The sequence below is a fragment of the Oxyura jamaicensis genome, chromosome 7, assembly GCF_011077185.1.
Source record: "Oxyura jamaicensis isolate SHBP4307 breed ruddy duck chromosome 7, BPBGC_Ojam_1.0, whole genome shotgun sequence".
NCBI classification, from domain to species: Eukaryota; Metazoa; Chordata; class Aves; order Anseriformes; family Anatidae; genus Oxyura; species Oxyura jamaicensis.
This window is the reverse complement of record NC_048899.1, coordinates 39,327,357-39,340,584: the sequence shown is the minus strand read 5'-3', so window position 1 is coordinate 39,340,584 and position 13,228 is coordinate 39,327,357. Positions and strand designations below refer to the sequence as shown.

The 13,228-nt window shown below is 35.7% G+C and overlaps 1 protein-coding gene across 4 annotated transcripts in view; it reads right to left on the bottom strand.

Moving 5' to 3' along the window:
• The window catches only part of PKP4 (plakophilin 4), a 74,612-nt gene that overhangs the window by 17,500 nt on the left and 43,884 nt on the right, over positions 1–13,228 (bottom strand). For all 4 annotated transcript variants that reach the window (XM_035331835.1, XM_035331836.1, XM_035331834.1 and 1 more), the window contains one exon: positions 9,016–9,229. In XM_035331835.1, the coding sequence (XP_035187726.1) occupies positions 9,016–9,229 (214 nt within the window). The remainder of the gene's footprint in view (positions 1–9,015; positions 9,230–13,228) is intronic.

Genomic DNA, 13,228 nt, shown 5'->3' with positions numbered 1-13,228 from the left:
CCAGCCTCGAGTTCTACAACATCAAAAGACTCTCTAATATAGAGAGCCACTCCACCACCCCTTCTGTGCTGTCTGTCCCTTCTGAAGAGTTTATAGCCAGTCATTGCAGCACTCCAGATGAAGTGAGAAGAAACCAAATCTATGGACATCATGGCTGAAAGCTCATTACTTTCTTGCAAACATAAGATCTTGTGGAAAAAAATTCTCAGAAAATGATAGAGAAGGTAGAATGGCAGATGGGTGGTTGCCAGTAAAGTTTCAAGACAAGGTCCCAAGTGTGTGACATGACATTATTCTATATTAGGTGGAACCTGGAAAGATAGTATCCAGAAAGGATTGCAAGATGAACAGTGGAAGGAGGAAAATGGTTTTGCTGACTTGCAATTAATTACTGCTTTCTTGCATTGTATGTCTGGGCTATTAGATACTTAACGTGGAGCCGAACTTCCAAAGCCTAATATAAAAATCCTACAGAAATTTTCTTCTTGGTAACTATAGCAAGAGGTCTCAAGTGTAACACATTCAACTAACCAAATGAATTGAATACTGTAAATCTTTATCCCTCAGGCGGAATTCTATAGTTTCCTACCTTTTTACACAGTCTTCTTATAAGACATTCAGATACAAAAGTATTAGATCTGACATGCATATACATTTCTGATAATTCATTGCCATCATGAAACACAACTTAAAATTCATCTAAATTCTCCCCAGGTACGGGTGGTATCTTTCATGATAAACTCTCAGTATTTTCCTCACATGCAATATTCTTCTAATTGTAAAGTAGCATAGCTGCGTACACTCAGCAGAAACATTAAATAGCATTTTCTCAATAGCCCACTAAAATTGCTAGTATAAACCATATGCTAATTTTCAGTTTGACTAGACCTCGAACACTTAGTTTCCCCTGAAATAAATTATGGGGGGACAAAATAGTAAAAATTATAAAAGTTTACAAAAATAAAAGTCTGCAAAACAGAAAAAGCTTTAAATACAGCCACACAAAAGAAATAAAAGTATTTATGTAAAACAGCCTGCCTTTTTCTCTTCAGAAAAACACGTAAGGGGGGTGGATATATTAATGAGGAGATTTATGACTGTCTTTCGGTATCTAGTTGTGACATAGACAGTCAAAATACGTAATTCCTAAATATCTATCTTTGTGGTTTAGTCAACATACAAAGATAACTTGAATGTTTGAAGAATATGGAAGCTAACTTTGCTGTTCCTGCATAATGCAACTTTCTTCAACAACTCAACCTATGTAGGAGACAGACTTTTTGGCAGTTAGGCTAAGACTGGTTCTTGTGAGAGTTTATTCATACAAAGCATCTTCAACAACCTCCCAGCTGCCTTTTCTAAAACCAAGACATATTTATTTGACTGCTGTTGCTTCAATGGAAAGCAGAATGTGCCTTTGAAATGGGTCTGTTGTGATCAGCTCCCCTAGGAGCTAGAATTTGTTGTGTGGTATTTTATGAAAGGTTCTTTTTTTGTAGTAATTTTGTTGTGTCTTTTGAGTGACCGTCATTGGCGTTTGTACTGCATCACATTTGCACACTCAAAATAGACTTAGGTTATTTAAGTTTACTTCAGTTATTACTTATCCTTCAGTTTCAACTTCACATAAAGCAAGCTATTTCTATACACATCAAATTTCATTTCATAAAACCGTGACTGTATATCCTCCCTAAAGAACTTAATTGATAACTAACAGTGAGCAACCTAAATACTTCACTGGCTTATAGCTTTAAGTTTTTGAGGCCATACTTCATGCAGTTCTTGATTCAAACTAGAAATTAAATCTCAGATAAACCCCTCACTAGCCCCAGTTTTGGTTTCCTCCAAACATTTGCTCTTAAAGGAAATTATTTAAGATAAAATGTTTATTTTGAGTCTCAGGCTATTAGTTACATAACACATACGGGAAAACATCATACTTGATTTTATGTGACCGAGCTTTGAAAATATTAATCATAGAATGGCCTGGGTTGAAAAGGTCCTTAATGATCATCTAGTTTCAACCCCCCCTTGGGCAGGGTTGCCAACCACTAGAGCAGACTGCCCAGAGTCGCATCAAGCCTGGCCTTGAATGCCTCCACGGATGGGGCATCCACAACCTCCCTGTGCAACCTGTTTCTGTGCCTCACCACCCTCTGAGTGAAAGACTTCCTCCTTGTCCTATCACTACCAACAGATGTAAACAGGCATTCTCCCTCCTGTTTATATGCTCAAGTACTGGAAGGCCGCAATGAGGTCTCCCCGGAGCCTTCTCTTCTCCAAGCTAAACAAGCCCAGTTCCCTCAACCTTTCTGCACAGGAGAGGTGCTCCAGCCCTCTGATCATCTTAGTAGCCCTCCTCAAGGGCCACTAAGTGTCCTTGCTTACTAGTCATTACTTAGTTACAAGGAAGTACTTTTTAACAATTATTATTACTTAAGTAATTATTACTATTACTTACAAGTCATTACTTACTTGCAAGAAACAAGGATTACAAGTCATCCTTACTGTATGGTTATTCAAATAAGATGTAAATCTCTCAGCCTTGCCAAGTGTAAGGCACTTGCCTTACTTACTGGCTAACATATAGATTGTGAAAAAGCTGGAACAGCTGAGTACTGTTTGAAATACCAAGGTAACAGAAGATGATACACTACGTATCCAGGCATCATTGGACCAGTGCAGTCAGCTGCACCAGACTTGTAAAGGACACAGCATATCCACCCTGCCTTGCCTTCAGAAGAACAGTACAACTCAGATGCTTGCTAAGAAATTGAAAGGGAATTGCCAACATCATCTTTTCTTCATGTGTACTCACTGGCACAGACTGAAAAGACTAAGTAAAGGACCTTCCTAAACTCTATCAATCCAAGCAGACTGTCAGACTTTGGCATATATTAACTTTTCCATAAGAATTATCCTGGAATTGATCAAAGAGCAAATCACTAGAGCATCACTGAGTAACTAAGTTAAAACTTGCCCAGAAGCTAACTTAAGGAGGTAGATTGATCAGATGATTAATAATTTATTATCCCTATGTTCATTATCTGAAGGCAAGAGCTCTCATTAGGACATTCCGTTTGATAATTTGGAAGCAGTTTTCAGCTATTTATTTTACAAACTAAAAACGTGTCTTACATAGCCTTTTAGTCTTCATTTTAATAACGAGAACAGTTTGATTATAGAATGTTTGTTTTTAAGAGATTTGGGACCAAACTTAGGTCTTATTAGAAATAAACCCTGAAGGGAAAGGCAGTTATAATTTGGGAAGTTTCCATTCAAACACAAGAAAGATGGTGGGGAGCTGGTACAATGCTGTATTAAGGCAAGGTATAAGATACTTCTAGTGTTACAGTAAAATTCTGTATGTCATTTAAATAAAATGTCTTTTTATTTGTCATTTTTGTGAAGGTACGTGGAAAAATATTTAACTGTTTTGATTGATTTTTCAACAGCTATGAGCTGCAAGTTTCATTATTCTGGAACACTGGTGAACATTCCATTCACAAATGATCCTGTGTAGCAAAAGGAGTGCTAAGTCTACTTACCTACCTAAACGGATCTCTACTGTCCCTAGCATCTCTGGGGTTGGAAGGAGAGGGACTGTTGCCGCTACTCATGTTACACTTTAGTTTGTAATTCAACTGATTGCTTCAGCAGGCCTCGTGTTTCTTGCTTAGTCTGTGAACATACTACAAAACAGAAGAAAAATCACAAGCCACTATTTCTGCTTGACATTCTCTTGATGTGAGGAAAACCTGAGAAAACTGGGCTGAAGTTCAAGAGATCAGCACTACTAAGCATTGGGTAATTCTTAATGGAGGAAGGAAATCAGCAGTAACAGTACCAGGAAAAAAAAATCAGAAAGCTTTGCAGGAGAGTTTAAAATGCCATATGAAAAAGCTTCTGTAGTTCTAATGAAATGTGGGGCTTTTTGTTTTCCCTTTTCGAAAAGGGATTGTCTGCTCTATTTTTGCAGCCTGTAATTTGGATCCTTGAAGCTCTCAGTGATGACTGTGCTAAATTTACATTTCTTGAACATCATCCAAAACAATCCTACTCAGGAAATGAAAATATGTAGTCTGATAAAGTTGAGAACCTTATCTACATGAAAATCAAATCCTGTTGCATGTAGACAGATCACAGAAATACTGAAAAAAAATCCAAAATTTTAATGAATTTCCACAAGATACTTTCAACTGGGGAGAAATTATTTTTGAAGAACTGTTCTTTCAACACACCAAATATTAACAGTGTGTCTCTATATGCTGCTTGCTGCACATAATACTCTTGGGTGGAATGCATGCAAGCAAAGTATGTGTAGGAAGATGGACCTGTGATTAGCAGAAGACTACAAAACTGGGCTCAAGAGAGTATTACTGAAACTCATGACCTAGCAACAGCTGTGAAATGGCTCAGTTAGTGCTATAATGTATGGGAGAGAGCGTACTAATTTAGACCTTCAAGGGTCAAGATTTGGCCTATGATCCGTTGTAGTAACAGACGGAAAAAGAACAGATTACCTTCTGTAATCTGAGTTTGGAAAGGTTGCATGCCCAAAGCATCTTCGTAAAGTTCTTCGTAAATATTAGCAATCCATTAATTTCTGTTTCAATGCAAATTAAATCAACGCTAACATTCACTTTTCCACTACGCTGACATAAAAGAAGTGTATCTTATGTTATTGTTAAAAGATATGCCTCTATGTCATACACCTTTCAAGAAAATTATATAGACAATTATTCCTGATACCTTGAGTATACCTTCAGAAAAAATAAAATAAAAAGAATCATTACTTTAGTCAATTTGATGTTCTCAATTGCAATTAGGAATCCTGGCACAAGAGGTTATGTGACTACCAAGTATAAATTGATGGAAGCTCCCAGAGATTCAATATATACTTATCAGTAATGAATCTAAGCAATCTCAGATGTGAAATTAATGCTACTGTTACATCACACATCAAGTAAGACTGAAATTGTGACTCAAAATATCCTGATATGAAAAAAGAAACATTTTTCTATCTGAACTTTACAAATACAACAATGCAAGCACTAGAAGTAGCGTACATATTGGATCATCCAGGAGGGACACATTCCAGCATTCAAGCCGATGGCCATCTATATAATTAAAATAAATCATATTTGAAACACCACTCTCAGATTAATACATGCAGTAATCTATCTCCTGCACTAGGGTATGGAAAAAGACTGGCATTGCAACAGCACAAGTGTAGGGCTTTTTCATTTGCTTTCTCTACAAATGACTGTTAGCTGAAAGCATTCCCTTGGATGACATGGTAGCAATGCTTCTTAGGCTAAGAGAACTCTATACATTGGAAATATCTCCTACCATCCCGTTGCCTTTTGTATTTCCTTCTAAGGGAAAAATATTGAAACAATTGTATATGGACAGTTCTGATGTACAAAATCATAGAATCATAGAATGGTTTGTGTTAGAGGGGACCTTAAAGATAATTTAATTCGAACCCCAATCTTTTGATATTTATTCACAATCCTTCTGGACTTGGACCTGTGGCAGTATTTTCAGATGACAAACCTGTCTTTTGCAATAGACAGCAATGAAGTTTCCAGCATAACTAAGCCCAACTTTCTCTCTGATTCAGTGTCTATAGGTCACAGGTTCAGTGTTGAATTGGTTATATTACTGATGTCACTTCAGCAACTGTAATAGGATTTTAAAATAATTGCTCTGTCCAGAAAATTCCCTATGCAGTAGCTCTTCAAGGCTTATTTTGTTACCTAATTCAGAGAATAAGTGAAAGGCGTGTGTAAAGCTGCTATTTCATTAGGACTAAAGGACATCAATGCATAATGATGCCTGTGTCTCTAGTCTAGCATTAGCTGTTTAAAGTCAAGCTTGAGTCATGGTTAAGAAAAAAAATTGCAGAAGAAATTTCTGAATTGGATACAGAAAACTGGTTTGGTCATTCCTATTTGAACAGCTTTGGCTTCTGAGGTGTTGGGTGGGGGGGCAACCTCAACTATCTGCGGGACCCTGGAAATACCAGAGGCAAAGACTTTTGTTTTGACTCTGCAACCAGCCACATCTTTTTCATGTTTTATTATGATTTTGAATCTTGGTGTTTTAATCCAAACTTTTAAGACCCCAGAAGGAGTTTACTGCTATGAATTCCACTGCAGCTGCTCACACCAGGTAGCATTAACCAAACAGGTAACGGAGTTCTTCAGCAACTGCCCTGGCTTCAAGGTCCACTGCTGAACATGAATGATCATATTCTTCTACCTCTGCAGTTTTTACACAGTTGATCACCAAGTACTTTGGGTGGTATACAGAATAGAACAGAGGTAAATATTACAGTAACATGGAAGCTGTGAAAGTCAACAATATCCATTTCACAGAGTGCTTAGTTTGCAAACTTGTGTGGGACTTGCAGCTATTTCTGTACCTGCTGGAAAGTTACCTCAGGCTGCCTGGACTGCAGAACCTGAGGTCCCTTTTCCAAAGATATGCAAGCTACAATGCACAGTTGTCAACTATTGCAGGAATGCAATCTCTCAGAAAGATGACACTGAATACAAAAGACCATGTTGCTGGACATAATACATCATTTCTAAACTGAACTGTCTGATGCAGCACTAATTTGATGAAATATACACCATGAAGAATTGCCAGAACCATCAACAACCACCTCTTTCCCCTTTACAGGCCATACAGACAGACCTTTACCATACAGCTAAGCTAGTGATCAACTGCTGCTGGAATTCATACTCATTCTTCCTTACTTCCAGCTATGAAATCCTACTGCTTCCCCAAGGTCAGTGCTGGTGCTTGCTTGACCTTCCAGGGTGAAAGCCTGACAGAAAACTAGCCACTGCGAAGAGTGGATCAGAAGTCTTTGGGGAGGGAATGGTTTACAACACATCTCTGCTGGTGAAGATCTGATGAAAATAAAAAAACTACCACTAAGATAGGCATTTGACTCACTTTCTTTGGAAAACTTGCACTAAAGGAGAGCACCAATGTTTCTCAGATTTTAACAAATTGAAGGTCTGCGTCCTAGGGTCTCTTGATTGCAGACTCTGTTATGAGAAACTGCACCTGGGTCCAAGGCATGCATATTTTGATTTTCTATCTCTTACACAGTTTTCTGCTGTTAACTTTTGCAAGACATGAGTTCCTGAAAGTCACAGATTAATTTCAGGCTGTACTGGCCTACTGCAAAATAAAAACATACCCAGACAGAATAAATCAGTGCACATCCTTCATGTCACTTGCTAGGGAATGGAGCTCTTGCGCACAATCAAGAAGGCCCCAACAATACTGCTGCTGCCTACTGCTGAAGTTGTGCTGGAACAAGAGAAATAGTAGCCTTGAGAAAGAGCTGGTGCTGAATATCTAATGAAATATGATGCAATTAGCAAAAACGAGTTGTTTCCCTTCTAAGGGATCACTGACAGCAGAGCACAGGTGAACAAGGCTCCCATGCTCCAGCATCAATGGAAACTGCACGCAAATAGAGCAAGCTCAGTGAAGAGTTAATCTGATCCAAAGAATTTCAAAGTCCAACTTAAAAAAAAAGTATTTTTAAAAGTACTATTTCATTTTTGTGACTATGAAAAGTGATTTTGCATATTTCATTTTCAAAATAATCTATAGCCATGAAAAGATAACTAGCTTTCCTCTTAAAATTCTTGTGTTTTTGCAATTATACTTTCTATATTTTTCATATGTTTTTCTATTCAGCTTCCACTTCTTTCACTCTATGTATAATTTCAATCTTGTCATTTCAGTTACTGTTAATTACAGGCCCTGGTATTCCTACTGTTTACTAACTCCTCAAAACATGCTTATACACTTACCATCTCCCCCCTCCCTTACCCCTCTTTCTCAGCTTTTCAAAATTCAGATAGTTAGTCTTCAGCATACGTTCCCAAATAATTTTAGGTTAAAACTTTATTTTGTCAAACAATTTCTCAGAAATCTTATATAAATGTATTCATGTGAAAAATATCTATATAGATTGCAAGAAATTTGTCATTCTAATTTCACTTATCTGCAATAAATTTTCATCAATCTAACTTCACATTGAACTAAACTGGATGGATTTCACATGCAATGACACCAGATTCTTCTGTTATGTTTAAAAGACAATGGTTGTCTACTAATTGGTACTTGTAATAATGAAGATACAATTAATTTGCTATGAAAGAAAGACCACCTTCAGGCTGCATATGAATGATTTGGATACAGAGACCTTTTGCTACTTGATAGCTTCGCTAAGCAAGAAAACAACTTGGACAAGTTCCCAGAATAAGATCTTTCTTACTTTTAACTTGAACACTCTTGTGCAGCTTTGCTTAGTATCTAAGTAAGTAGTTAAGCACAGTAGCTTAGCAAAATCAAATGAGGGATCATTCAAGTCATTTATTATTTCTGTACTTTTTGCCTGCACTTAGTGCCAAGCAGGTTCATGGGATATAATCTAAATTTGCTACCTCACAATCAAGAGATGAGGGTGTACACACAGTCACTTGCATGACTCTACTAACAACCTGGACACTGAAAGGCTTCCATAATTTACATATTTCCACTTGTCTGTCTGCACTTTAAGTGTACACAAACAGTTTGGGTTCATCTTTTGAATTCTACAAGATCTCATTTAAAATTGTTCCCACCATCTGATTTTAAAAAAGCCTATAATAAAATTAAGGTTAGGAGTAAATAAAGAAATATTGATTCAAAACACAGCTATGTACTTGGGGGAATCATACTGGGGCAAATTTACCCTAAGTGTAACTTTGGTGCAGTAACCTTGGGATTCGCTTCTCCCAGTAAACTTATACTTCTGTGCTATGATTTTAACTGTCAGTAACCAAATAAGTGGTTTCGTATTGACAAAGTACTAATGCACAAATAAAAATCCAGACAATAGGCACAATTCCAGTCACTTACCAATTATTTCAAACTCTCACCCACTTCAGAAACATAGTCTGTATTACAGTTCTGCACTGGTCTATATTAAAAACTTACCTGTTACAAGCTCTTTTATTTCTGCATCAACAGATTTTCTTAGCAGTCGTAAAAGTGCAGGTATCCCACCGACATTCTTCATTGCTATTTTGTTTTCATCAGTAGACTTTCCATAAACAAGATTTCTCAGTGCACCACAAGCATTCTTCTGAACTTCCAGGACTCTGTGATCCAAGAGATCAACCAGGTGCTTGATTCCTCCTAGCCTACATACCTAAAAAATGGAACGATAGAAACATAAGCACCCATTGATTTCATGCATTTCACTCTATGGATTTAAAAGAGTTTTATTTTTATAAGAACTGTATATTCTATTCTACATCAAAATGAAATATTACTGTTAAATCTTAATAACTTCACTGTAATACTGTAATGAAAATTTGTGAATCACTCACATCCTTGTAGAAAAAGTTGTCAGACATTTTCAATCACTTGTTATGTTCAGAGGATTGTTACTGTTAAATTTCTGTTTCCAGTAATTGAGTTTTTAAAGTAATTTCCTATAACTCAAAATATTGTTTTAGGGGAATAGCATGTATGAAGAGTTGCAAAGATTTAAATGCCAATTCTTACACTTAAGTCACACAATAAATAAATTCAGTTTAAAATTAGCATATGTGAAGTCCTATGGGCATACCTTAAGTTCTTTGTAGAAGTCTACTCTACAGTAGAAAAAACACTCTTAAAACAAACACAAATATTTATATTGTTTGCTTTAAACAGCTTAATTGTATTTATTCTTTGTTTTAAAAATAAATTCTAACAGTCTTTTGAGATCTTTTTTCTATGTAGTGTTTTTCTTTGTTCATAATCACTTCCAGAAGTGATAAAAGATTGAAATATTCTAGAATTCTGTAACATTTACTAAATTAAAAAGCTTTTTAAAAAAGATAGCTAAGTAGCACTACTTTTAAGATTAACATTATTTTAAAAATCAGCATCAAAGGGTACTAAAATATTTTAACTGTTCTAAAAATATGAGATATTTTACAATTATCTGAGCTATTGGATTGATTTATTATAACCTGGCATTATTTTTGCACAGCACAGTAACTTTTATGCTATGCTATCCACAGAATACACCTAATGATGTTGGCACACAGTCTCATAATAAAACACATACCTGCAGCAGGTAAACTGCTGCTGCCTTAGAAGGAAGTCACAGGCAGAAAAGAAATAGGCCATCATGCCTAACACTTTGCTAATTCAGGATGTGGTTCTGGGCTGAACACTTACAAGAGATGTAAAACAACAGTCCTGGGGATTCTCTAGATCAGTATAAAAGTGCTTTTAAAATGCTCATTTTCTGTTCTAACCTGTTACTAATTAGTTTGCCAAGCCACAAGGCCATTTGAAATATATTAATGTGTACAAGCTTTCAAGGATTTTTGGCTTTAAAAGTTCAGTCTTACTGGCCATAACACAAGGCAAATAAAGTAACACTCAGTGAAAAGAGATTTAGCCAAATCCTGCTAAATTGATGCTATGAAAAATAGCACCTTCTCTCTGTTACATTCTTAGAAAATGGCATTGGATATCAAAATGCTTAATATCTTTATCTACACTCCTAAAAGCAAACATATTGAAGAGGCTTAAAACAAAACAACAACAAACAAACCAATAACTGAAATGCAAGGTCTGTGACCAACAGTGTATGTGGTTTTTACCTATCAAATCATGTAGGTAGAATAAAAGAAAGAATATGAAAGACTGGTAACTCGTAAATTTTTTAGATCTCTGTTCAAAAAAAGAGTATTTTTCAAAGTGCAACATGTATATACACACCTATGTATCCACTGCACACATTAAAAAACCCAGACATACAAATCTTGGCATTCATCAGTCATGCCAAGCCGCTATCGTAACCTGTACTGAAGGGCATACGGTGGGCTTAACGCTTGAAGTTATTCATCTGGTAAGACTTCTGTAGGTAGGAAGTCTGCAGTACCATGAACGTTATCTTACAGTCTATTTATCTGATACAGACTACATGCAGGATACTATTGTTACAGTATTTTTACAGTGTCATTCCCTTTTAAGGTAAATAATTCCTATTTCTATGTTACTAAGCAACTTAAGTACGAATTAACTATAACTTTCAGTTAAATCTTTCTCATTTGCCAACAGCAGCACATCAAACATTACATTTACCCTACACGTCCATAATACAGATACAGGTTATGAATGACAAAATAGCTGTATTATTTTTCCAATCTGTACTCAAAATTTGATGAGATACAGTTTTTATGTACATAATCCAGAAATAAAGCTGTAGCTGGAAATCCATTCTTAAGATTTTTATTTTACTGAGTCATTAACTATCTTGAAATGTGGCAGCTGTTGCTTGTTTAAACAGGCATTTCCATTTATAAATTAAAAACCCAAACAAACAACAAAAAAAGAACTCACAAAAAAGGTACATTTACGAACTAACAAACCAGTACTGAATATATCCATGGAAAAACAAATTCAGACAGGTATACATTACATGGAAGTGTAATTTATTCATTCTATGTAGCTTCATAGTTAATTTAAATGGTTGTTGTTGTTGTTTTTTTTTCCCTGATAAACAGTATTTTATGCTTACCTTCAGGTTTTAGCAATGCAAGCATTTTAATTCATTTTGCCAGGCTTTTAATACTCTTAGTTGTCTAGCAAATTAATCTGGTCTTTACCACAGCAATAAATAACAAGTTTAAATAATTAACAAAAACACAAAGTTAATGCAGTCGTCAAATAAGGCTTTACTGAACTTTGCAATAAAGTAATTATGATTCTTTCCTACTGCAAATACTCTCTCCTGCTGGCCTCTGAAAGGGAACATTCTCCTCGTCCACTGCAGCTTCCCTATTGTCGCAGATACCATCATGCTTTTAAAACACGCCATCCACCATCTGAACCCAGGATGCAGCTTCTTAAGAGACTGAGAGCCAACTCATCAGAAAACCCTAATAAAAGCCTAATTTTCCCCAAAGCACACAAATATTCTTCCGTCCTATCATAGCCAGACAATTGTCCTATCATAGAATTATTTTGTCATAGAATTGTAAGAATTTCTAACAGTTGATTAATTCAAAGGAAATAACAATTTAGTGACAATAAATAAACCCTCTCTATTTGAAAAAGGGAAATTTTCTGTTTCAAAATTCCACACACTAAATGGAAGGCAGGCAACATTTACAGCTGTCGATCTAACTGATATAATACCTTGTCTTTTCTAAATCAGAAGAATGATGTTTTCTTTGGATAAGGTTTTATGAGCTTGAATATATGGTACCACACATCTATAATACCTGATATCTCAAATATTTCCAGTGCTAATGGGGACAAAAAATGGAGACACTATTTCATACATAATACACAAGTTAACATCACACTTTATGTTGAAAATTTGGCATATTGCTTTTGTTTTGTGCACTTTTGAAAAGAAATGTTAAAGCAGACACTTCATATTTTTTCATAATTCAATTTCATAACAAAATCGATTTTTCATAATGCAAAATGAGAAGAAAAAGTGAAGAAACACAAGATCTCATAGAGATGAAGATACAAAGGTAAATAATAACCCACAAATTCCGAAATGCGCAGTCCTATCTCTTACAAATAGTAAGACTACCTATAAATCTGCCTACAGCTGCTGATCATTGTGATCTTCACCAGAAGATCAAAACCACCATCTTTTAATCTACCCTTTAGTAACAGTGAGTAATGCTAAGTTAGCTTCTTGTAAAAGTTGCACCAATATTTTATTAACATAAATAATATTTATAATTAAAATAGATAACACCCACATATGATATGAATGAAAAAGCAAACTCCTTCAGATAAATAGCTCATAGCTGCTCTGCAAAAAGAGCAGCTCTTGAAATGCAAATAGTTTCTGCAAATTTCAACAATAAGCTGAATTTTCACTCAGGTGTGTCCTTCTTTCACACCACGTCGACATAAATACTATCCTCTGCATATTTCTAGGGTTGGATTTCTTTTCTTTACTTGACAGTTCACTCATTCTCTGTGATGCCTTTAGTTATCTTGATCAAAAACAGTGGAAAGCCTTCAAGACTTCTTTTTCTTCAATATCCGGTCATCAACAGGTTACATGAACACAGGCTTCAAGAAATGTACTATGCACTTCTGCGAGACTATAAAACTTGAATGTTAAATAATTTCACATAAAACTTCCATCACACACAGGGAAGGTGTGTGTGTAGGT